The following is a 25,458-nucleotide window of genomic DNA, read 5'->3' as shown; positions in this document are numbered from 1 at the left end:
TTTCCATTTTAATCTACTTTCTTTCTTCACCCCACTGAGAGGAATATGAGGTGCCAACATCTGACGAAATAATGGCTTAGCTTGCTGGTGTTCTCCAGGATATGCAGCGGTCTCTCTGATGTTGGATGTTTTTATCATGGCAGCAGTTAAGATAGAGATATCAGTTCATGGTTGTATTTGATGTGTTGAAGCAACGTGTTGGTTGATAGGCTGACAGATTGCATTATCATCATTAGAACTACTAGTTTTTTATGCTTTTATTAAGTGAAATGAAAATTTGGTTGTTGAATGTCATGTCTTAACTTCATGTTTCCTTTGATACGGAGCTTTAAAGTAAGTGATTAAATAATACCATGATTAATTTAGAATCGTAAAATCATTTAGGTTGGAAAATACTCTTAAGATCAGGTCCAGCTGTAAATCTGGCACTACCAAGTCCACCACTATACCATGTCCCTGAGTGCCACATATACATGTCTTTTAAAGACCTCAACCACCTCCCTGGACAGCCTGTTCCAATGCTTGATAATCCTTTTGGTGAAGAAATCTTTCCAAACACCAAATCCGAACCTCCCCTAGTTCAACTTAAGGCCATATCCTCGTGTCTTATCACTAGTTATTTGGGAGAAGAGGTGGACACTCTACTGCTATGACCATCTCTCAAGTACTTGCAGAGATTGATAAGGTCTTCCCTGTGCCTCCTTTTCTCCTTGCTAGCACATAAGACTGACATCTTGTTTTAGATGGATTTGCTTGTTCTTTAAGGTTATAGCTAGTCAGTAAATTACTGATTTTTAGATTTACCTGGGAGACACTCCCAAAGTTAAAACAACTAGAATTTAAATTATAATGAGACTCAAAATGAACAGAAATGTATTTTAAAGTTGGTTCAGAATGACAACAAAACTTTGCAAAGTACCTGTTGAAGATTGGCTTATCTTAAAGTAGTTTTTGCCAACAATTTAAGGCACAAAGCATGAAACACAGACCTAAGCTTCGTATCTGGGACCTTGAATCTACTTTGCACTCCAGCCTTTAAATGCATGTGAGCCTGTGCTAATAAGATGGGCCATCTTGCCCCCAAAGCAGCAAATCTTAATGCTTTTCTCTTCTTTAAAGAAAATTTAAAAAAAACCCAAACCAACAAACAAAACCCCAACACACGTGTTCACGCACACTCTCTCACACTCTCTCACACTCTCTCTCGCTCTCTCTCGCTCTCTCTCGCTCTCTCTCGCTCTCTCTCGCTCTCTCTCGCTCTCTCTCGCTCTCTCTCGCTCTCTCTCGCTCTCTCTCGCTCTCTCTCGCTCTCACTCTCTCTCACTCTCTCTCACTCTCTCTCTCTCTCTCTCTCTCTCTCTCTCACTCTCTCTCACTCACTCTCACTCTCACCAAAAAGCCAACTTCAGAAATCAGTTAATTTGATCTCATTTTAAAGCATTATTAAAGCATTCAGGTAGCAGGGAGGACAATTTGTATTAAGAATGTGTTACTTGTACTGTGGAAGTTGACACTGGCTAACAGTAGAGAATGAGGAAACAATGGGGGTAAGTAAATCCCATGGTGATTACCACACAGATGTGCAAAGTTTCTTAAGCTGCCTCACTAAGTTCCTTTTATTTTTGCTGTTGTTTTCAGTGATTTTTCCTTCTTTAAATTTTCTGTTCATATTCATTATTGAATTTGCATTGACTTTATTTCTTACTCCTGTTGGTTATACTTAATATACTGAAGCTTTACTTTCTCCCCTGAATTTCTGCTGTTGAACATTGAAAGACATTCTGCTTTGCTGGTATCAGTAAATCTCAGCAGAGCAATGAACAAGCAGTGCAGAGTCACACCACAAGACCTGTGCACACTTTCCATGTCCGTGTGTTCACCTGAAGCTGTCGTTCAGTTTGTCCTTTGTCATCCGTGTTGTTTCTGAAGGATGGATCCGAGAAACGATTTTATTGGTGCTTTTGTAAAACTAACAAGCTTATGGCCTCTGGTTTCTTCTCTAACCTCTCTGTCCTACCCCTGTCTGTTTTGTCTGTAGTCGTGCAGAACAGATCCCTCCTTGCCTGACAAATGAGACTTCTCTCCCCTCTCCTTGGGGTACGCCAGCTTTGTCCAGGAAAAGGTACCGACCCTTCAAAGAGAAGTTGATCTCACTTCCAGTTTTTCTCTCTCGCTGTTGTGTGTCTTAGTCTTGGGGAGGGAGGGATGTCTTAAGTTGTCATTCTGAGGAGTGCATTTTCGTTTGTGTGTTTACTGGATAAAAAAGTGTAAAGGCATGTTTCATAGTGAATCCAAGGCAGTGATGAGATTAGAGACGTCTCCAGATTCCCATGGCACTTAAAGTTGGGCTAGTGTTTCAAAACCAAATAGAGCCTAGTATAAGAAATTATCTAAGGGAGGTATACATGACACTCTGAGGAGCAGTTCAAAGACATTCAGACTATGCTAGTAGATCAATGAATACAGCAGGATTTCTTTTTTCCTGACTGATTTTTCAAGAAAGCATATTTTTGGTGGAAGGTGAACGGCTTCTAAAGGTGCTCATTTGTTAGCAATTGCAGAGAATAAAAAGTAAAGAACGAGCCTGTCAGTACTTGACTACCAAATGATGTAGAGACATGCTAAATTAAAAGGTTTGGAAAGAAAGCACAAATGGCTCAGTTCAGAAATCCAAGCGCCCACTTTCACTCCCAAGCTACAGTCTTTTCTTATAATGTGTCTGGTAGATTTTAATAATTTTTTAAAAGAAAGGTTGCTGTCTGAAGAGTGTTACTTACAGTCTTGTGCAAATGCCAGAAAAATTTTTCCTGGAGTCCCCAGGGAAGGGAGCAGCCCTTCACTATCTAAAGATGTAGGTTTGGCAGGGATTTGCTTTTGAAAGCTAAAAAGGCATTTGAAAGACACAGGGTTATCTGAGATGCAGGTGCCATGTGTAGAAAATACGATCATTCTTGAGTGGTATACTGGTTAAGATATGCCATCAAGCTTCATGCTTGGAATGTAAAATATTTTGCAAAGGAAAACAACCAAAGATGCTTTTGGGAACTGATTTGAAAGGAATGTTTAGAGGTTAGTAAAGAGAACCTTTTTTCTTTACTGAGTAATGTCATACCTGGGTATTCTACAGGGAGTGACTTGGGCAAGGGCACCTTCCCGGTAACCCAGAACCTATTAGACTGTCATTTCCTTTCTAACACTGACTCGTTTAAGAACAAACGTTATTGTTTACAGAGAAAAACCTTAGCTGCCAAAGTTTTTTCCCTGCCATTTACTCTGAAGACGCAGTAAGAAAACGGTGTTTCCTGTGGAGGCTCTTTACAGCTTCAGCCCTGGCATTAACCTCTAGTGTTACAGATTGCCCAGCCCTTTGCTACATTTTGCTGTTCTCCCAGGTGTACCTGGCAGGGCTGCTCAGGTTCACTGAATTACTCAAACACACAGCTATGCAAAGGCTTGCAGCAGAACACAAGCAGTGCCTGCCAAACAGGCGCTGATTCCAGGCTGTGATGAGCAAGGGCGCCAGATGGGTAGCTGACGCAGCCTGGAAATTAAAATATAAATATAGCTATATACAAGTAGATATGTTAGGCTTCCCTTGGTTTTTTTTGCTTGCATTTTCAGTAAAGAAAATGCTTTACCCCGAGGTAAAGATTGGGTAGTTTAAAAAGTCATTATCCCTGTGGGGTGCTTTCAGCAATTCAGGTAAGCTCCAGTACAGTAATGTAGGTACTTGCTGGGGTTAAGTGCCTTTGAAATGGATTTTCACAAACAAAATAGGCCTTTGGGTTGTAACAAATTGTTTAAGACTCAAAGCAAGAGTGGACAGAAAGAATGATCATGCTTGCCTGGGTGACTTTCAGACCCTTTCTGAAAAGCATGTTTTAAATAAAAAGATAGAACTAGGCTTTCCAAAAAGTCTGTTTGAACAGCTGTCTGCTTTCTCACAGCATCATGTTTGTCATTCCTAGTGAATTCAGTGCCAGTAGCTGCAATCTTTCTGCTTTCAAAAATAAGCAGCTTGGGGTTTGTAGTCCAGTATTATTTTTTTCTCCTCCTAAATGTCAGATACGGTCAGATTCTGTCGAAGTTGACTCTTCCCAGAGGAGTGTTTGCTCTTCTCTTACTGTTTTCTGTCTCCTTTGCTTTGCATCCCTGGCATCTCCCTTGTTGTTGTGGCCTGGTTTTTTGCCTTTTCACTTGTAAGACAGATGCCTGAGGGAGAGCTCTCTTGTTGTTTGGCTAAAAGAGCAAGCAGACACTGTGTACACAAATAATTCTTATAAATAAAAATAGTACAGTTCTGCTTTCTCACACAGTCTAGAAGAGTTTTGGATGCACTGATACGCTAATATTCTCTCTCAGACGTGTCTGTCACTTCTCAAAGCTGTATTTCCCTGAGGAGTGGTGCCCTCCAACTGTTACCCTTTGTGGAAGCAGAGTAGGTAGGACTCCTGCAGCACATGTGTTGGAATGGCAGTACATGGCTGTCCTCCCTGTTACCTGGAATGCATTGTTCTTCCACACCTGTGTAATTTGAATCAAGAATAACAACTTTTTCATCTCTTTGTTGTAAATTTTGGCAGAACTAAGCATTCTCTTTTTTTTTTTTAGGATATTTTGATCCTGACAGGGTAAAGTAGAGAACAGAATGTAGCTTTGACTTTGCAATATTTTTAGCCATGGTTTTTAAAAAGTTTGGATGGTGATCACTCTTGGAGAATGATATGCAGAGGGTTTATCTACAGTAAATCTAACTTACTTCTTTCCAGATCAAAATGCTGTTATAATTTTCTTCAAGAATTGTAGCTAATTATATAGCTAAAGTTGTATTAATTAGTTAATTTTTCATCAATTTTATTTTTTATTACATTAGACAGATTAGACACACAGATGTATGTAATCTTGTGTACACTGCCTTTTTCCATTATCCACTTCTTTTCTTCTTCCTTAAAGGAGTCATATAAAGAACGTAGAAGCATGGCTAAATTAATTTATTGCAGGTTCCACCCTGACCCATAGGCCTATAACATTTAATTAATATTTTGGCAAGATTTTGTAAGATCTGTTTTCTTTTATCTGTGTGGAGATATCTTTACAAACTGGTTTTTTCCTCTCGTGTACTGATACAAGTACTCCTTATATGGAAAAACTAAAAATAGAAGGTATTTTAAAATTGTGTGAAAAACTTTCAATAATATATGCTTTAAGGACATAATTTTTCCTTAGACTGCTAACAGGAAGCCAAGTCTGGACTGTATTGCCTTTTCAGTTGTATGGAATGTTGCAGTCCAGGTGGTTTGAGACCAGGATTATATTTGTGTTTGTGACTCACACTGAGCAATGTTTTTGTTACGCTCTCACTGTTACTACCATGTTATAACTTCACAATTTACTTAATGAAATGAATGTGATAGTGCATATCAGTGTGCTTAAAAGTAAAATTTGTACTTAAAAGTGGACAGAGTGTCTTAGGGAATGGAATTTCACTAGACTGAAGAGAATTCTGAAATATAAATGGATATTTCATTTTTTAATTGCATCCTGTATAACTTGCATTGAGGTGTTCAAGGTGACGTTGGAAAGAAGCTGCAGTTTTCTCTTTCAGATAAAGAGCAGTGCTTTTAGGATGCATGAGAAACAGTTGCCTGTGTTTCAATCTCTGCAGTAAGGCAGGGCAGAGGCTTGAGATAACATCTCTGTGTGATAGTGTTACCAGTTGTTATGCTGTTTTAATTGCATGTATTTTTAAAAGAAACAATGAAGCCTTCCTTACCTGCCAGATGTTTCAATAGGTGGTGGGGCTGACAGAGAAGTTTAGAAAATTGGTGGCTAAGGGTTTGTAAAGAACACTAGAAAAATTCATTTAGGAAGATATTTGTCTTCGTGGGTGGTTTCAGTAGAATTACCATATTATTTTCTGTTTGCTGTAAGCATTAGCTGAATGAGTAAAGCATCAGTAATCTAATTTTTCTTTAAAAACTCTCTTGAACAGTACTCTTGGGTTGTTCAGGTGCCAAGTTTTTGCTGATCTGCCATAGAGCTTTTCAGTAGGAACCTTTTTATTGGAACATTATTTATTGAACCTGTTTTCCAGCCAGCACAAGAAGACTGTGCTGTACTTCCTATTGTCCGTCTTAGGCTGAATAATCCAGTGTCTCAGCCTTCCCTGACAGATGTGTTTCTTGCTGGGGGATTGGGCTTGGTGTCTGTGTTTAGGGCAGAATTGTATTTGCAGCCTTCCTCATCTCCCATCTATGTCCTGTTTTTCCCAGGAGTAAGAGATTGCCTTGCTGGAAGTGTCTAAAGGGTGAGGCACAGCAAGTCTCTAAGTCTTAACTTGTGTAAGGGTTAGGGTTTGAATAAATTTCTGACACTGAGAACAGAAGAGAGGAAATGCCTCTTTGAACTGATTTGACAAGAAGAGACACTTTTCTTTTTGCTCTATTCACTTGTGAAACAACAGACAGCATGTGATGATCAAAAAAAATTCTTACACAGAGTTTGTTCTATTTCTTCTTACAAATAAGTGTATATGATAAATACTGTGGGAATATGGGTGGTTTGGTTTGGGGTTTTTCTGGGTTTGTGGGGTTTTTTGTTGTGGGGGTTTCTTGTGTGTTTTGTTTTTCTTTTTTTGTGGTGAGCATGAGTCTTTCGATCTCGCTTTTGCTTCTAAAGCACAATCTTGAAAGCATATGTTCAGTAAGCTGCTCATGCTGTTTGTGTGTTGAAATCCTTCCTGAAAGAAGAGTGGCATCAAGCTGGTATCCCCAAGAGTTTCAGTGAGGAACACATCTGCATTTCTCAGGACAAGTGGTTGCTTCTAAGTCAGTATGTCAAAGCCTCTTTTCCCTGGATCAGACTAAAGCATCTTAATGTAAAAGCAAATTGGCGTAGCAGTCATGGAAGGACTGAGAACATACAAATTGCTGACAGGAGTATACACAGAGACCACTTTTCACCTAGGCTGATTAGAGATTGCTGAGAGTTTTGTGATAGCACATTTCATAATCAGTGTTTAATGAAAAGCAAATGGGGAGAAGCGTATTCAAAGAACAGGAGCAGTGGTAGGTTGCTTACTGCCGTTGCTGTGCGCTGCCACTGCAACTAGAAAAAAAAGAGGCAAGCAATAAAAACAACCTCTAAAGTTCTTCAAACCACCTAGCACCTGGGGAATACACTTCCAAGTTCAAGAATAGTTGAGAAATTGAGACCTTTCCAGGCTCCCTTTAGGGAAACATGCCCAACAGGTTTGAGAAGAGGAACACTTGGTCTGTCTCACTGAGGGAAGAGAAAGGAAAAGGGAGTAACATCTATAGGCCAGTACAATTTTACAGCTGTTTGAAAAATGTAGAGCTCATAATAGCTGGGTGTTGTAACCATGGGATGTTTTCTGTCCTGCAGGCACGCATATCAGTCTGTTTCTACACCTCCTGTTTGCCCTCAGAAAAACATAGCTGATGTGAAACTCCAAACAGGACCCACGTCCATACAAAGCTCTGATGCGGTCATTATTCACCCTGGTGCTATGCTTGCAATGCTGGATCTTCTGGCCTCTGTTGGATCAGCTACACACCCAGAGGTAGGGAAAAAAATCTGCGGTCTGAAGCTTTGTGAGTGACTGGGGAAAAGGATGGCTGTGGGAAATAGGAAAGCTGATGATGTCCTCTCATTTTGTGCTCAAAAACTAATATATTTCACAGGTTATTTGAGTTGAATAACTGGTGGCATAAAGGTCTGACAGGAATTGCTTTATTTCATAAGCCTTCTTTTGTTTATCTCTTTCAAAGTCTCAGTAGTAATGTAACTTTAAAGGAAGGTCTGAAGTGGCCATCAGATAAGTTTCCAAGCACTGTGATTAATTCATGTTTTCCCTGATGTATCAGATGTTAATGCATAGTATGAGGAGGACACACAACTGAACATTATAGCTCAGGCTATACGCACTGTTTGAAGTAGCTGGAATGTGTTCTAGTTCCAAAATTGTACTGACTGCTTTGTACAATTTCCAACCCAAAATATCTACTGGTACTTTGTATATGAAGGATTTGTTGGACATTTTTGGAGGTTCCTTAAGTACTTTTTGTTTGACATGTCTTCCCTGAAGAGCACTTTTTATTAAAAAAAAAGAGTTCTGAAAGCTTGCAAGAATTACTAGATTCCTCTTTCTTCGTCTCTACTGGTGATGAGTGTGGTGACTTTTGTGGTGCCTTTCTGTCTTCAGGACATAAATTTGACAATTATGTTGCATATGTCTTCAGTTTCGTAGAGGTTATGATGATGACAGGGAGCAGAATGAAGCCCCTGCAATCCAAGGGGAAGTAGTTAACAACCTGATACACCACTTAAACACTTGCAAGTCTGTAGGGCTGATGGGATCTGCCCGAAGGTGCTGAGGCAGCTGGTGGAAGTGCTCACTTGAGCCACTTTCCATCATTTACCAGCAGTCCTGGCTAATCAGGAAGATTCTAATTGGCTGGAGATTAGCCAGTGTTATGCCCATCTACAAGACTGGCCAGGAGAATCAGAGGAACCATAGGCCCCTCAGTCTGACCCCAGTGCTGGGGAAGGCTATGGAGCAGACCATGACACATCCCATGATGCAGCAGAACAGTTGTTCACAACAGTACACCTCAGGCCCAGCCAGCATGGCTTTATGAAAGGCAGGTCCTGCTTGACCAGCCTGGTCTCCTGTAACAAGGTGACCCTCTTGGTTGATGAGGGAAAGGCTGTGGATGTTGTTTGCCTGGACAATAGTAACTGGTTTGACCTTGATGCCGTTTCCCACCACATTCTCCTGGAGAAACTGGCTGCTCATGGCTTGAGTGGGTGGATTCTTTGCTAAGTTAAAAACTGGCTGGGTAGCTGGGCTCAGAGTGGTGCTGAATGGAGTTACACCCATGTGGCAGATGGTGACCAGTGGTGTTCCCCAGGGTCTGTTCCTCGGTGGTGTTCCTCAGAACTGAGGCCAGTTCTGTTTGGTATCTTTATTGATGATCTCAACGAAGGAATCAGGTACACACTCAGTTTGTGGATAGCACTATGTTCAGCCAGAGTGTTGATCTGCTGGAGGGCAGGAAGGCTCTGCAGAGGGATCCGGGCAGCCTGGATTGATGGGCTGAGGGCAGTTGTGTGAGGTTTAACAAGGCCAGGTGCTGAACCCTGCTCTTGGGTTGCAACATTCCCAGGCAGTGCTACAGGCTGAGGAGAGAGTGCCTGGAAAAGGATCTGGGGGTGCTGGTCTACAGTATGAGCCAGCTGTGCCCAGGTGGCCGAGAAGGCCAGTGGCATCCCAGCCTGGATCAGCAATAGTGTGGCCAGCAGGACCAGGGCAGGGATCATCCCCCTGTACTCAGCCCTGGTGAGTCCACACCCCAAATCCTGTGTCCAGTTCTGGGCCCCTCACTACAAGAAAGACATTGAGGTGCTGGAGCGTGTCCAGAGAGAGACAGAAGAGTTGAGGAAGGATTTGGAGCACAAGTCCTGTGAGGAGCAGCTGAGGGAGCTGGGGGTGTTTAGCCTGGAGAAAAGGAGGCTCAAGGGAGTTCCTTATCTCTCTCTATAACTACCTGAAAGGGGGTTGTAGCGAGCTGAGGGGAAGTCTCAACAAGTCAAACAAGTGATAGGGTGAGAGGAAATGGTGTCAAGTTGTGCCAGGGGAAGTTTAGGTTGGATATTAGGAAAAATGTCTTCATCAAAAGGGTGAATGGGCTTCCTAGGGCAATGTTTGAGTCACCAGGCCTGGAGGTCTTTAAAAGACATGTAGATATGGCACTTGGGGACATGGTTTAGTGGTGGGCTAGGCCATGCTGGGTTAAGAGTTCAACTCAGTGATCTTAAAGGTCTTTCCACCTAAATGAGTATGTTTCTATGTTGAGTTACTAGGAATAGCTTAACAGTCACAAAAATCAAGAGTTCTTAGTTCTCTCTAAGCTGACTCTCTTTGCTGGTGAAAAGTAGAACTTAGTTTTTAGAACTAGTAAGAACCATTCTTACCTGAACAGTTCTGGTAATAACAGTTCTTCGTGTAACTAACTACCGTTTTTTGTACAGAGTGTTTCTTCACACAGACATGTGCACACATGCACACCCTCAAACACACAAGTGCATACACATATATTTAAATATAGGTAATTTTCTGTACTTATTACTAGTGGTAGTTTCTTTTTCATTATTATGCATAAAGCCTTTCTTCTGTTTTCCTCCTCAAGTTTGCACTTTCTCAAGCCGTGTGCTGTTCTCTTTTTCAGCATGCGCTGGATCTCCAGCTGGCGGTGGCCAACATCCTGCAGTCCCTGGTGCACACAGAGAGAAACCAGCAAGTCATGTGTGAAGCTGGGCTCCATGCACGACTTCTGCAAAGATGCAGCGCTGCTCTGGCAGATGAGGACCACTCCTTGCATCCACCGCTCCAAAGGATGTTTGAAAGGCTGGCCTCCCAGGCTCTGCAGCCCATGGTGTTGAGGTCAGAAGGATAGCCCTGAAGTTCATTTGGACTGAGCCCTGCAGCCTGTACTGTTGTAAATAGCTGGCAGTGGTAGAGAGACTTAGTGACCTGATGTGGTAGTGATAGCATAAGATCCCATTTTATTTCTCATCAAATAGTCTCTTGACAGAGAGACTTTTTACCAGGGCCTGTAGTGACAGGACCAGTGCCGTGGGTTTTAAACTGCAAGAGACTGGATTTAGATTAGACATAAGGAAGACATTTTTTACAGTGAGGGAGGTGAGAGGTTGTCTAGAGAAGCTGTGGATGCCGTATCATTGGAATTGCTCAAGGTCAGGTTAGACAGGGCTTTGAGCATCCTAGTGTAAGTAAAAGCTGTACCAGCCCACAGCAGAGGGCTTAGACTAGATGACCTTTAAAGGTCCCTTCCAACCCAAACCGTCCTAGGATTCTGTGATCTCAGCTGTAAGAAGGAATTTAATTGTATTATCTCCTATGGATCACTGGCTGTCTGACCTGCAGCCAGGACAGCTGCTGGGTTCACTTCAGTGACATGTAGCTGTGTCCGAAGGGATTCTGCAAGGAGCCCTCTTGCTGGTAGTCACATCACAGGGACTTAAGCTTCCCTGAGCATAGACACTGATAGCCTGGGTAGCTCTATAGAGAGATACTATAGTTATCTAGAGATACAAGTGTTGATAGCTGTGAAATGATTCCCCCAACCAAATAGGACATACTGGTAAAACAAAGCTGAGGTCACTTACTTCAGCCTGTGAGCTCTCCAGAAGAGTTCAGCTTGCTGAGCACGCATCTTTGAATGTCCTGATGTTCTCCTACCGGATGCAGCAGCCTCCTGCCAAGTTTTTACATGAAGAGAAGGGAATTGGAAGCTTTATCAAAATTGTTTGATTATTTAAAATAGTGTCAACTTTTGAGAGCACATATGCAAACATTAAGTAGTTTTGAATGGATCAAATATGTTATGGATCATTATTATGTATTGGTTTATTTTCTTAGTTAAAAGCTATGTTTGTTGCAAGCAATTACGGTCTTTTTAAAAAGTGCTATTAGATTTGGTGCCATTATAGGCAAATAAATAGAGAAAATAATTTCCAAATTTTTTTATTCTCTTTCTCAGGGAATTTTTACGCTTGGGAAATCCTTTGAATTGTGGAGCCTGGGACAAAAAGCTGTTGAAACAGTACAGAGTGCACAAACCCAGCTCACTGAGTTTTGAACCAGAAATGAGAAGTAGGTGCTGAAGTGCTAAAAATGTGTATAAAGAATGTTTCACTGATACTCCCCAATTGTATACCTATTTAAAATTTTTAGATAGGCATCTATAAAAACCTGACTTTACCCCAGCTTTGTATGAATGTGAAATCGTCAGAACAGTTTGACATCATCAGAAAAGTTCTAAAACCAGAGGGAATGTAGTACTTATATTGAATATATATCCAGCAAGGTAATTATAGGTTTTTATTTTAGGAATAGTAACTGTTAAATATGGTAGTAGTTTGTTTTTGAGTAGGTTTTGCATTTGTAGTTATTTGACGTTATTTTTTCTCAGCTACTTTCATGTGCATATATAATAACATATCATTGTATCTGTGTAGTATCTCTTATGGCTTCAGTAAGGTGTCAGATAAAATCACTGTGCTATCTTCTGTTATTATCCATGAGTTGTAGAGCTTGGGAGTTGCAATTCATGTAGTATAGGAGAGTCTCAGTAAATCAGAATACAAAGAAATTATTGAAAAGTTTCCAAAGCATAAGATATTTATTTGTACGTGTCAGCTTGGTCATTGTATCACCGGCTGTAACACAAAGTTAAAAAGTACCTTAGTTTTTAAATAATGAAATAAATAAACAAAATAAATTAACTAAATTTCTGTTTTATTATTATGTTCAGTATATTTTAAAAGAAGAGAGAAGAAGAGATTCAATGTATCTCTTGACCAGTTTGGCTTTATTTATTTTTATATATATATATATATTTGCATTAGGGTATTATCACTCAGAAAAATAAACAATGAAAATTGTGAAAATGTGAGACTGGAAAGATTTTAGCCTAGGAAACAGAATGCAAAGCTACCTTCTGAATACCACAAGTTATGTTAAATTGCCTAAGCTAACTGATCCATTCTGCTTATTGAGAGCTCTGAGACTTCTTGCTCAGAGTTACTTCATCTGAAAAACACGAAGCAGAGTTTTTCCTGCCTGTTAAGTCAGGTAGCAGGAATGCATCTGAAGAGGAGCCTCTGCAAAAAGGACACTGTGCTGACGTTAGGTAATGGGACAGCCTCTTGGCTTTACCACAAACTTTCCGTAGTGTGTTGTGCAAGATGCTCATCTTTCTGCCTGGGTTGAGCATTTTTATAATCAAAGCAATGCTGCCCAACTCATTATCTTCTGAGAGGCTGAACTAGCTGATGATGACTGACCATCCAGCTATTCCACTGGACTTGGAAAGTCCAAATAAACAGCCTGAAAATGCCTCCCTTTTGCAGTGCCGTGTTGTTTCTCAACTTCTCCTGTAGATAGCATGGTCACTTCCATGGAGGGTCTGGGTCCTGACAGTGTCTTCAGCGTGCACGAGGACAGCCACTATCGGATAAGCAAGAGCCTGCTCAAGCCAGCAGAAGGGAGCACAGTGCCCCTGACGAGAGTCAAGTGTTTGGTCTCCATGACAACCCCACATGATATCAGGCTTCACGGATCATCGGTGACGCCGGCATTCATCGAGTTTGACACGTCTTTGGAAGGGTTTGGGTAAGGTCCTGCAGTGCTCTCTAAGTAGCATGGGGCATAGTGCAGTGTTTGCTTACTTTCCTTTTTTCCAGAGGAATGCTTGTGATTTTTAATAGGCTGTTTGCCAGCGAGGAACAAATGAACTCTTTAAAGAAGAGAAAGGAATTCTTCAAGTCACATAAATTTCCACTCTCTCATTCATTAATACCTTGATAAAAAATGCTTGCTTGCCGTGTGTGAAAGTAAATAAAATATGTATCATTGACAGGACCCTCTCAGTTCCAGGTTTCACATCCCTTATAAAATGAAGGAATGCCAACATACCCTTGAAGGGTTGCTGGGATTTATGTATGACATTTGCATGGTCCAGATGTTCTGAGACCCACTTAAAATGGCTGAAGAATATGAAAATGTGAAAGTGGGCAAATCAGAAATACAAATAAAGCAGACAAGGCAGCTATGATGAGTTCAAATAACTGAAAAAAGCCAGTATTACTTACTGGAGGCAGAGCCTGGATATCATGCTTAGCTCATTTTTTTCTTTTAGCACCCAGTATCACTTACTGTTTTTCTCTAACTAAACACCTGCTGAGTGAGGCACTTTATGAGGATCATGTAATATGATTTGACTGTTCAGAAGATGAAAATATTACACCATTCTCAGCATCTGTTTAAGGAAAATGTTTTGTCTTTTTGGTTATAAAAATGGACTAGAAAAACATTGATACTTGGGGGCTCTACTGCTCTGCATTCTCTTTTCAGTTCTGCAAAGCAAGGATGCAGCTCCCATTTTCCATCTAGTCTTCATATCCAATACAGTCAGAGACTGACTTTTTTTATGAAAATGAATGTTACTCTAAGCTCTGTTCTACATCCTTCATAAGAGAAAAGGAAAGAAAATTCTCTAGATCTATGAACTTGAAATAGGCTGGCAAAATGAATTGTCACTGTTTTTGCTTCAGGAGATTTGTGAGTGCTGGTAACATGTCTGGAAGTAACTCATATCATGCAGCTGTGAATTCCTGGAATTTCAGCAAATCACCTAAGAAGGCTTCTATTATAAATTTTTAAAAAATCTAAAACCTTTTCTCCTTGTAATGATTTCCATTGTGTCCACAGCATCAGTGACTCTTGTAAGGACCAAACATAGCTAAGTTGGTGGAATATGATGTTAGTGTGAGAGTATACTGCTGAGGATAAGAACAACATAGTTTGCAGTTGCCAGATCCTTTGACTATTTATCTGATCCACTCTCAAAGGCTGGTGCAAGATACGGGTGCCCACAAGGGAGCATCCTGTGCTGTGGAGCCACAAGGGCATAACTCTATACCTTTGCACCAAAGGCATACACTGCCAAAGCTCCTTTTGCTAGAGATAATTTAGACTCACAATGACCAATATTGAGAATTAATTTCTGTTTTTCATTACTACATAAAGTCATGAAGTGTGTATGCTTATGGTATATTTTCCTAGGCCATGCTTTGTTTGTATTTAACTCCACTTACACTGAGTTCCATAAACTCCAGTGTGTTACTGATCCTCTGTTTAACAGGTGCCTGTTCTTGCCAAGCCTGGCTCCCCACAATGCACCTACAAATAATGCTGTTACAACAGGACTTGTTGATGGTGCAGTTGTGAGTGGAATTGGAACTGGTGAGTACTCCAGTATGACTGGCAACAGTGCTTTGTGTCTGATGTTGAGTCCTCTTAGACTTCTTTGTTAAGACTGTATGGTGTTGGACGCTGTGCACTCACCATGAAGAACTTCTTGTGTCGTTTTTGTGTGTGTGTTTCTGTTGCCTATTGCCCCCAAGACAGTGAAAAGCAATATGAAATATAAATATGTGATTGCTTTAAGATGCAAAGCTTAAAGTAGAAGGTTAAATTGTAATCCACCAAGGTGTATGAACAGTAACCCAGGATGCATTAAGGAGAAAGTTGAGGTAGTGGTGTGTGGAGCATAAGAAATGTGTAATGAACTGTAATGCTGTACTTGTGACTTTGTTCTGCTGAATCCTAGACTGCATTTATTACAGGTGTAGTTGCACACACCATGACAAAAACCCCATCTAAATTGTTTGCTATCACTTTTACATGTGATAAGGTTATTCACCCTACAGGAACCCGGTGTGCTGTGGGATTCCTTGAACATGGTCACTTAGTTAAAAAGTTGTTAAGTCTAAAAACTAAGGCGAAGGTTTACTGCAGTAAGACAGAATTAGTGGGAGCATCCTAGGATGTTAAATGGAGTCAGATGTATGTGGTAGAGAGATATTCCCTCAACAGAGGCTTCTTCAGCATTTGAGAAAACACCTGCAATCAACTGAGCTGATATGAAAAAAAGAACAGGATCAAGTAGGAATCCAGTACCTACTGCAGCTGTGTAATGGGCTTTCTTCTTGTTTTTAGGTGAAAGGTTTTTCCCACCACCATCTGGTTTAAGCTACTCAACTTGGTTTTGTATTGAACATTTTAGTACACCTCCTAATAACCATCCCGTGAGACTCCTCACTGTAGTGCGGCGTGCGAACTCCTCGGAGCAGCATTACGTCTGCCTTGCCATTGTCCTCTCGGCAAAAGACCGCTCACTGATTGTTTCAACTAAAGAAGAATTGCTTCAGAATTATGGTAAGAGGTGTGCCACGTCATCAGCTAATGCTGACAATATTATAGGGATGCAACAGCAAAATTTATTGTAAACCCAGTATCCCAAAAAATTGTGTGTGCTGGACCTTTTGTTGCTGCTTCACCAGTTCCTGAGGGGTTTTAACAATGGAAAAATGCAAAATGTAAACATTAATTTATTGAGCTTTTATAATTTCCAAAGAAGATTCATTGTCTATATATAAAGAAAAATTTCTGCCAAAACCCCAGGTGTTATGTATTAGTGGGAGGGATTACATCATTGAATTTGAAAGGTCTTGCCTGTGATTTATCTTGTGTCATTCATTTTAGACATCATCTCTTTTAACTGTCTTTGCTTTGAAGAAATTTAGAAATAGTAAACTAAAAGGTTTTGAAGGCTTTTTCAGTCTGGATAGTCCAGGTACTGGACGGTTTTTTGAAGGCAGTCAGTCATTCATTTCATGTTTTAGTGCTGTGGTCAGTTTTCAGAAACAGTTTATATCTCCATCCAGGATCTGTGACTAAAGGAGGAATTACAGGAGCTGTGGTGAAGATCTAAGTGAAGCTGGTGACACCAGTAAATTTGCTAGAGAGAGCTATCAGTGCACTTAGGGACTTGAGGATGAGCTGTCTCCTGCCTTGCCCTTCATCAGAGCCTCCAAAAGTGGTTGGTTTTGACAGGCTGTTACACACTGGGTTTGTGGAGGAGCAGGGCAGCCTTCTGCATGTGTCACCAGACCAGCACAAATGGTTATCAAAAATCTGTTCCTGCTTCTGTTCTTTACTTTTGAGTAGGCAGCACTAATAAAGAATTTATACAACTGTTATTAAAAAAACCTCCCACAAACAGCTAAGCGGACTGTTACCATGAAAACAAGGAATAATCTCTAAGCAGACATTCACATCATTAACTGCTGCAGTCTCTCTTAGTAGAAGTCAGGTTCAAAACATGAAGCTTGAGAGCTGAAAACTCATAGTATAAAGTATGAATTAAACCTCTTAAATTACAAAGATACTGACAGTGCTTTCTTTCTCAGAGGAACAAACTCTTAGAGAATGAAGCAAGTTTGTCTTCACACAAATTGCTTTAGCCTGCACTGGAGCTATAGTTCATTTGTTTTTAGTTTATGAGCCCCTATAATCAAACTCCCTGAAAGAGATTGGATTTGAAAAGGCTTTGTCAGAGAAGATCTGAAGGTGTATGACTATAAAGACTGGTTTTTTACTGAACCAGGACACTTTGCTTCATTTCAGTGCCACCCTGTTGTGTCTAAATCATAGTTGGTGGTGTACTGTTGAGTGCTGAGCAGGTAGGGACCTGAAGAACTGAGATTGGAATTGCTGTGCACAACACAGGGATTGGAAGTGCTGACAGTCTCTTGTAAAATAAATGGGATGGTTTAAGTACCCTTCTTGTTAGCAAGAATTGTGCTCAAGATACTTGGCTGAGAAAAAGGTCTTGAGATTATTTTTGTATCTGAATGTTAGTTCTAAGTACTCTGCTTTTAACATTTTCCTTGTGCTACTTGAGTGCTCTCCCTGTGCAGGCAGCTGTTGTGGTAAGAGGATTAATGGTTTCTTTTCCTTCAGTATGGAAGAATGAAGAGGGATCTGAGAAGTTCATGGTTTCTGTTGAAACATTCCTTGGGTTTTTGGGGGTGTTTTTTATCCATTTTTTTTTCTTTTTCCTTTTGGGACAGCTTTTAAGTACAGTAAGGGTCAATTTTGTGATGCAGAAGTGGGAATAAAAAGTCTGGAAGTCTCCACAGTGTGAGAAAAGTGAAAAATGGCTCTGCGGGTTTGGGGAGACATCTATTGTTTTTTGGTGACTGCTGCTGTAGAAACTTTTTTAGGCAAACAACAAAAGATCTTTCTGTGACTTGCATGGCAGCATGAGAAAGTAAAAACTTGAGCCAACTAGTAATTCCAGCTAAAATTTCGAAGGGAAGGGAGAAGGTGAGAAGTAAAATACAATTATCAAAAGTCTGAATATATCCTGAGATTTTTAAGCACTTAAAACATTCATGCTGGTGCCCACTAACTGGTGTTTTTCCTTTAGTTGATGACTTCAGTGAGGAATCATCATTTTATGAAATTCTTCCCTGTTGTGCCCGTTTCCGCTGCGGTGACCTCATTGTGGAAGGCCAATGGCATCACCTAGTTCTGGTCATGAGTAAAGGCATGCTGAAGAACAGCACAGCTGCACTGTACCTCGATGGACAGCTTGTTAACACTGTTAAGGTAAAATAAGTCTTTCAATCCTCATTTTTACTGGTTGGAGTGATTTTTCTCTCTCTGTGCAAAAAAAACCCTTAAAAAAGACAAGAAAAAAAATAAACCACCACCACCCCACCCAAAAAAAAAACCCCAACCCAAGCAACAAAACAAAAACATCAAGCAAACACCACATTTATTTGCAAAGGTCAGTACCTCATTGTTAGGTGGAAGAAACTGCAGAGAGCAGTGAAGAACCCTGTGGACCTGTCCACTGAGCACAAAGTAATCCCAATCTGCAACAGATATCCAGACATCATTTGGCACCTGGTAGGTGTAGGCTTTAAGGGATAAAGCATAACCTTGCGTGGGGTTTAAACTAGCTAATGTTACTGTACTGCTGCAGGTAAAACAACAGGTTGACTTTCAAAGCTTACCTCCCAGTATTCCTTTTGCGAGAGGAGTACTATGGTAAGTTATTAAGCTAACAGCTGTAATACATGAGCGTGTATCTGGCCATCTTTCTGGCCATGCATGACTACATTCAATAGCTGCTAACAGAATTTTTACAAGGTAGATAGAAAAAGACTGTGAGGTTGTTACTGTCTTTATATATTGGCCAGATTCCTACTCATGTATTTGTTTAATTGTTTGAAAAGTCTTGCTGAATTTAGTTCATCACGTTTGCACTTTACCTCGAAATGGTGTAATTTGCAAAGGCTGGGAAAGGAGAGAGAACACTACTTTGAGCACCATGTTTTTAGAATCAACATACAGCCTTTTCAAGCACAGAATTTTATGTTCTAGTCTTCTGTTTCCATACACACCTTTATCTTTTGATAGCCACTTCTGGTCCTTGCACTTTCTTTCTGTTTAATGTTCTTGACTGCCTATTTCAGTACAGTGTCAAAATACCCTGCATTACATAGCACTCATTTGATACATCCCCTGGCTTGCAAAACCATTTTTGGACAAAATTTCTGATCTTGTCACAGTACCCTTACTCCCTCACTAAGTTGCCTGTGTTTTGCTCCCTTACAGCTTCACTACATCCACAGCAGCCCCAGTGGCTCTGGCTCTGCCAATCCCCCCGTGGTCAGCACAGTGTACGCCTACATCGGCACGCCGCCTGCACAGCGCCAGCTCTCCTCCCTGGTGTGGCGTCTGGGCCCCACGCACTTCCTGGAGGAAGTGCTGCCTGCCCCAGGGGTCAGCACCATTTATGAGCTGGGACCAAACTATGTCGGGAGCTTCCAAGCAGTTTATGTTCCATGTAGGTACAGTTCAGGTGGCACCTGGTAACTTGGGCTGGCTGTGCTGGCATCTTTGTGTGTGTATGGGCAGAAGAGGTGAGAGAGTGTGCAGGAGCAGAGAGGAAAAGCTCACTGTTCATAGGAAGATGATTAGTAGCTGCTGTTGAAGAGGATGAGAGAAATCCAAATTCTTTTACTGAGATATGGTAGAAGTGCTTGTATTCCTCACTTCGGCTTTAAACCAGTTAGAAATGCTTAAAGTTGTCATTATTCATACTGTATGCTCTATTTATCTATAGAAAGTGAAATTAGAAAAATGCAAAATTTTCAAGATATGGTTATATATTCTTTTTGAATCTTGCATCTCTCATACCATTCCAAGGCAGCTTTCCTAGCAAACTGTAGTAAAAAGCCAGTTGTTACAGGCAAAGATGCAGATTTACCAAGTGCTTCTCTGGTTTTTGATTGCTTTCTTTTCCTTCAGAAGGGAAGGGATGTTTATGGCCCTTAGGCTAGACAATATCACATCTCAGCTATGTGTAAAATCTTCTTTTTGTACCTATTCTGCGGTATAAGTTGCTTAAGATTTTACTCTTCAAATTTAAAATAAAGACAACGCCATTAATGAAGGGAACTTCTGTTTTGTCTTTAAGGTAAAGATTCAAAGTCTGAAGGAATCAACCCATCTCCAGTATCTTTGGTACCAGAAGAGAAGGTCTCCTTTGGTCTCTATGCATTGTCAGTTTCTTCATTTACAGTGGCAAAAATAAGGAAAGTTTACAACAAGTTGGATAGTAAAGCTATTGCCAAACAGGTGTGTTGGGAAATCAGTTGGTTAATGTGTATGACTTTTTCCTTTCTTTTAACTTACTTCAAGACAATTTGCTCACTGCAGCCAGGAACAATAATGTTGTCATCTAGTCCAGTCCCCCTCCTGTGGGCAGGGACACCTTCCACTCTATCAGGTTGCTCAAAGTGATTCCAGCCTGACCTTGAACGCTTCCAGGAACTGAGAACTCTCAGCTTCTCTAGGCACTAGATGGCAAACCTTAGGGCCTTCTATGGTGAGGTGACTTCATCAGTGGACAAGGGAAGGGTTACACATGTCATTTATCTGGACTGCTGTAAAGCCTTTAACATCGTCCCCCACAACATCCTTTTCTCCAAATTAGAGAGAGATGGATTTAGTGGCTGGGCTGTTAAGACGGATAGGAAAGTGGTTGGACAGTTGGCAGTGGTCAATGGCTCAGAGTCCCAGTGGAAATCGGTGGCAAGTGGTGTCCCTCAGGGGTCACGAGTATTATTTAATACCTTCATTAATGACACAGAGGGATCAAGTGCACCATCAGCACATTTGCTGATGAAACCAAGCTGAGTGGTGCTGTTGACACACCTCAAGGGCAGGATTCCATCCAGAGTGATCTGGACAAGTTCCAGGGCTAGGTGGGCCCAGAGGAGTGGGCCAGTTGGAAGCTCATGAGGTTTAACAAGACAAAGTGCAAGGTTCTGCACCTGGGTTGGGGCAATCCCTGGTATCAATCCAGGCTGGGAATGAACAGATTAAGGGCAGCCCTGCCCAGAAGGACTTGGGGACACCAGTGGATGAGAGCCTGGACGTGCCTCAGCCATGTGCACTTGCAGCCCAGAAAGCCAAATGTGTCCTGGGCTGCATGCAAAGCACCGTGGGCAGCAGGGGAGGGAGGGAATTCTGCCCCTCTGCTCTGGTGAGACCCCACCTGCAGGCTGCCTCCAGCTCCGGGATTGCAGCACAGGAAGGGCATGGACCTCTTGGAGTGTGTCCAGGGGAGACCACCAGGATGATCAGAGGGATGGAGCACCTCTCCTATGAGGAAAGGCTGACATCTGGGTTTGTTCTCAGACCTGGGAACAAACTGAAGAAAGGAGAACGGAAAGTTTCAGGGGGACCTAATGGCAACCTTCCAGTGCCTGAAGGGAGCCTGCAAGGTCAGAGAGGGACTTTTTACAAGAGCATGTAGTGATGGGACAAGAGGGAATGGCTTCAAACTGAAAAGAGAGTAGGTGTAGATAGCAGGAGAAAGGTCTTTGCTGTGATGGTGGAGTGGCAGTGGCATCGCTTGTCCAGAGGAGTTGTGGTTGCTCCAACCCCTGCAAGTGTTCAAGGCCAGGTTGGATGGGGCTTTGAGCAACCTGGTTTAGTGGAAGGTGTCCCTGCCTATTGCAGCAGGGTTGCAATGAGATGCTCTTTAAGCTCCCTTCCAAACCAAGCCAATCTATAATTCTGTGAGCTTTAAATGTCCTTTTCAATCCAAACTCCTTCTCTGGTCTGGTGGGATTATTTTTAAAGTTAGACTCATCCTCCGTAAACTTTGGAGTCCAGAAATGTCTCTTAACTTGAGAGACTATCTTGATGATGATTCTAGTTCTGTTTTGTTGTATGCTAGTCCTTATCATAGTAGGAAAATTCATATTACAAATTTTAGGCTTGCATAAAAAAAACCCCTCTTCCCTTCAGCTTTTTTTTCTTGTTTTTTTTCAGCTGGCAATTTCTTCTCATGAAAATGCCACACCTGTGAAGTTGCTACATAACTCAGCAGGGCATTTGAATGGACCAGCGCGCTCCATTGGTGCAGCTTTGATAGGGTATTTGGGTGAGTTGAGCACTTAAGAATTACTATGTTTTAAAGTTATTAATTACTTGTCAGTAAGAACTTTGATCTAGAAGATAAATCATGCAATTGATGAATGTTAATGGTGCGTCATTGTATTTATTGAGCATTTTTGCATTTTATGGATATACTATTATCTTTTGGGTTTTGCTCACATGGGATGCTTGTTTCAGTTTATGATTTCTCATTATGAAAATATATTCAATTACTTTACCTTAGGTTATAAACTATTGTTCTATATTTCCTTTACTTCTTCTTGTGAGGTGTCATAGTTCTTCTAGTGACATTCTTTTCATAATTCAAGAAATGCTAAAATGAAAATTGCTTTCATATTTTCACAATTATTTCTTGCAAAAATTCGATTTGATGCTATTTTAATTTTTTTTTTTTCTGTCTGTGCTCAGGAGTAAGAACATTTGTCCCCAAGCCTGTTGCCACTACACTGCAGTACATTGGTGGGGCTGCTGCTATTTTGGGACTTGTAGCCATGGCATCAGATGTGGAAGGGTTGTATGCAGCTGTGAAGGCCTTGGTCTGTGTGGTAAAGAGCAATCCGCTGGCCAGCAAAGAGATGGAAAGAATCAAAGGTTATCAGGTATGTAAGAAATGTGTTAAAACAGACCAGGCTGGTTGAATTGAACTTCACTGTTTGTTATCACAGTTCCCATGGAAATCTCGTCATGTTGTAACCTGAGTTTCTCTTTTAAAGTTTCTGCTCTTGGTTAATTAGCATAGATGAATTATTTAGGACATTTTTTAAAGGAGAGGGTGAAAAGTTTTTTGCTAAGCCCTTGTACATATTTAGCTACATTGCTGAAAGTGAGCCTTCCTTAACAGCACAGGAGAGCACAACTATGGTACTTAAATGATTCTTTCCTTGTGATTTTGAACCCACCCCTGCAGGTCTGGGAGCTTCTGTCTCTGATGTGCCAGCAAGAGAGAAGGATAAGGGCACATAAAAAAACCCAAACAAGTGAACTCCTAGAAGCATCCTTTTAAGGAGACTGCACAGATTTTGTAGTTACTGATGCTGTTTCCTTTCAAGCTGAAGACATTAATTCTCCATTGGGATGGGGAAAAGGCAGTCAGTTATGCAGAAGGATTGGTTGACTGATTTGAAAAAGTCTTCACATGAGCAATGTGTTTTATGTGCCTCATGGAGGCTGCTTTACTGAAATGGAAAGTTCTGTGGTTTAGGCAGCATATTTAAAAACCTTGTAATGCTGATGCCTGGTGTAGTTACATCAAAACATACCATTCCAAGGAGCTTGGTGCAGACCTTGGCTTACTGTGACCAAACAAGTCTAGACAGTGTCCTCCTTGTACCATGAGTAGTCAGTGGATCGTCACATATGACCTTACATTCCACTTGTATCAGCCAATAATGTGGTTTGAGGGAGATTCCCAGAAATACGTGTTTCTTTAGTGTTTCAGTGAGGATGGTAAAGCTGAGCACGCCAGTATGCTGAGAGTTTAAACCAGTTTGCTTCAGAAGACAAGAAACTGTAGTAGTACATCTGGCAAATGGTTCTTTCCCAACCCAGATTATAAGAAGTTAGAGCAAAAGTGGGGACTACAGTCATGCCTAGGGGAACAAAGGATAGCAGTAAAAAAAAGGCTTATTCAGATTTATGTTACTGTTTTTCAGTGCCAGAATACCTCTCATTTGGGCATGCAGTGCTCTAGTCCTACTCCATTTAAGTCTCCCATGTCCGCATTTGCTGTACAGGGGCACAGCTGTTTGAGAATGTGCTGTCTTGAAACTGTGACTGACTGCCAGAGAGCTGAGAGGGCTGCGTTGTGCATGTGTGTGCCCAATCCTCAGGGCCTAGGTCCTGTCTGTGGTGTAAACAGATGTTTTATGAGCTTGAGAGTGTCCTGGATATGCTGCTTTTGTAATGAACTGTAATGCCACTTTCAAACTCTTTCATCAAGTACCAGCTAGCAGACGTACTGTAAGGGCCTTCTCAAAAGGGGTACAGACATTTCATCTGTTCTCCTGCGTGCTTAGACAACATTACTGTGTGCTCACAGGTACTAATTCCTTTTCTGTTTACTTGTTCAAGCTGCTGGCAATGCTGTTAAAGAAGAAACGGTCCCTTCTGAACAGCCACATACTCCACCTGACGTTTTCCTTGGTGGGAACAGTTGACAGCGGGCACGAGACATCCATTATCCCAAATTCTGCTGCCTTCCAGGATCTGCTCTGTGATTTTGAAGTATGTAAAGCTGCACAGAATGGTGATGATGGTGCTAGATAGTGATTAAGTCAGATGCTGATAGTGTACCTTTAATATTCAACAACAGCAAATTAGGCTGCTATCCTGAGAACTTATTATTTCTTATATAGTACAGTAAAGCAGTTGAACAACAAGATTATTGGTAACTTTTCCTGCTGAAATGGCTTGAATCACTGCACAAACAATGGATGAATGCCACAAGTGTTTCTGCTTTTTGTGGTTTTAGAAGATAATATTTTGTAGTTTTCTGTTCATCAATTTCTTTTCACCTGTGTGTTCTACTGCAGTACATATATCAAGGCATGAAAAATGCACTGAAAATGAAAGTAGGAGGTAAACTTTCAACATAGCACATGGTAATCACTTTTATCACACATCTCCTTCAAGGTTAATAGTAAGGGAGTTAAAATTCTGTTTGCATGACCTATGGAATAAAGTGTTGTGTTAAACTAAGGAAAGTAGCAAATTTCAGAGGGAAATGCTAATGCAGTAGAGGCTGTTAAAAGGTTCGTAGAATTTACCCTTCAGTGTTTGCTCCTTTGGCATTATCTATACCTGACACAGACTGAGTAAAAGAATTCTGACTCACATACATTAAAGTAAATAAGTAAAAACACTAGTACCACTGCTAAGCCAGCTATAAGATGTGCTGACTTAATACTGCAAGTCAGTTTTGCACAAATGACTTAATAGACTTAACAATTTCCTTTTTTTAGATGTCTGTTTGAGTATTTCAAAGCTCTCCTGGAAACCTTATTTAAGAAGGAACTTTCCAAATGTCTGAGATTTTTGGCTGTTGTTTTTTTGGTTTTTTGAGGTTTTTAAAATTATTTACTTTATTCAGAAATCAGTGACCCAAACATTGCACTTAAATTGGATAAATTAGATGTTCTTACTCATGCAGAACAGGGAAATTAAAAGATTGTTGTCATCATTTTAAATTATAAGATTAGAAGAAAAGCGAAAGCTAGAAAGCTTTTCATTTAAGCCAGTTTTATACACCAGAGCGCAGGTATTAATTATGCTTTGTTCAATAGCAAATCAATTTTAAGATTTGCGGCTGTAACTGTGAGCTTTCTGGCTTTTATATCTTCTGTTACTTCTATTGATTGAACAATTGATATTTTGGGGTTTTTGGTAAAGAATCTAAATAATTTAAGTGCAGGCAGTGCTGGGTAAAAAATAAAATCGGGGAAGACCTTGAGTCTAATCTTGGCAGAAAGTAGTAAGTTAATTTTACAAAGACATAAACCTTCACTTAAACCAAATAAATTTAACAC

General features: G+C 40.8%; 1 protein-coding gene across 9 annotated transcripts in view; it reads left to right on the top strand.

The window, feature by feature from the left end:
• The window catches only part of WDFY3 (WD repeat and FYVE domain containing 3), a 152,655-nt gene that overhangs the window by 81,683 nt on the left and 45,514 nt on the right, over nucleotides 1-25,458 (top strand). For 8 of the 9 annotated variants that reach the window (XM_048304684.1, XM_048304683.1, XM_048304676.1 and 5 more), the window contains 13 exons: nucleotides 2,039-2,122; nucleotides 7,405-7,582; nucleotides 10,251-10,465; nucleotides 11,586-11,698; nucleotides 12,988-13,219; nucleotides 14,751-14,851; nucleotides 15,608-15,826; nucleotides 17,883-18,064; nucleotides 19,079-19,310; nucleotides 19,944-20,104; nucleotides 21,809-21,920; nucleotides 22,343-22,533; nucleotides 24,005-24,157. In XM_048304684.1, the coding sequence (XP_048160641.1) occupies nucleotides 2,039-2,122; nucleotides 7,405-7,582; nucleotides 10,251-10,465; nucleotides 11,586-11,698; nucleotides 12,988-13,219; nucleotides 14,751-14,851; nucleotides 15,608-15,826; nucleotides 17,883-18,064; nucleotides 19,079-19,310; nucleotides 19,944-20,104; nucleotides 21,809-21,920; nucleotides 22,343-22,533; nucleotides 24,005-24,157 (2,173 nt within the window). The remainder of the gene's footprint in view (nucleotides 1-2,038; nucleotides 2,123-7,404; nucleotides 7,583-10,250; nucleotides 10,466-11,585; nucleotides 11,699-12,987; nucleotides 13,220-14,750; nucleotides 14,852-15,607; nucleotides 15,827-17,882; nucleotides 18,065-19,078; nucleotides 19,311-19,943; nucleotides 20,105-21,808; nucleotides 21,921-22,342; nucleotides 22,534-24,004; nucleotides 24,158-25,458) is intronic. The other variant, XM_048304681.1, reaches the window with a different exon arrangement.

The sequence above is a fragment of the Corvus hawaiiensis genome, chromosome 5 (genome assembly GCF_020740725.1).
Source record: "Corvus hawaiiensis isolate bCorHaw1 chromosome 5, bCorHaw1.pri.cur, whole genome shotgun sequence".
NCBI classification, from domain to species: Eukaryota; Metazoa; Chordata; class Aves; order Passeriformes; family Corvidae; genus Corvus; species Corvus hawaiiensis.
The sequence above is the reverse complement of the archived record's forward strand: the minus strand, read 5'-3'. Positions and strand labels throughout refer to the sequence as shown.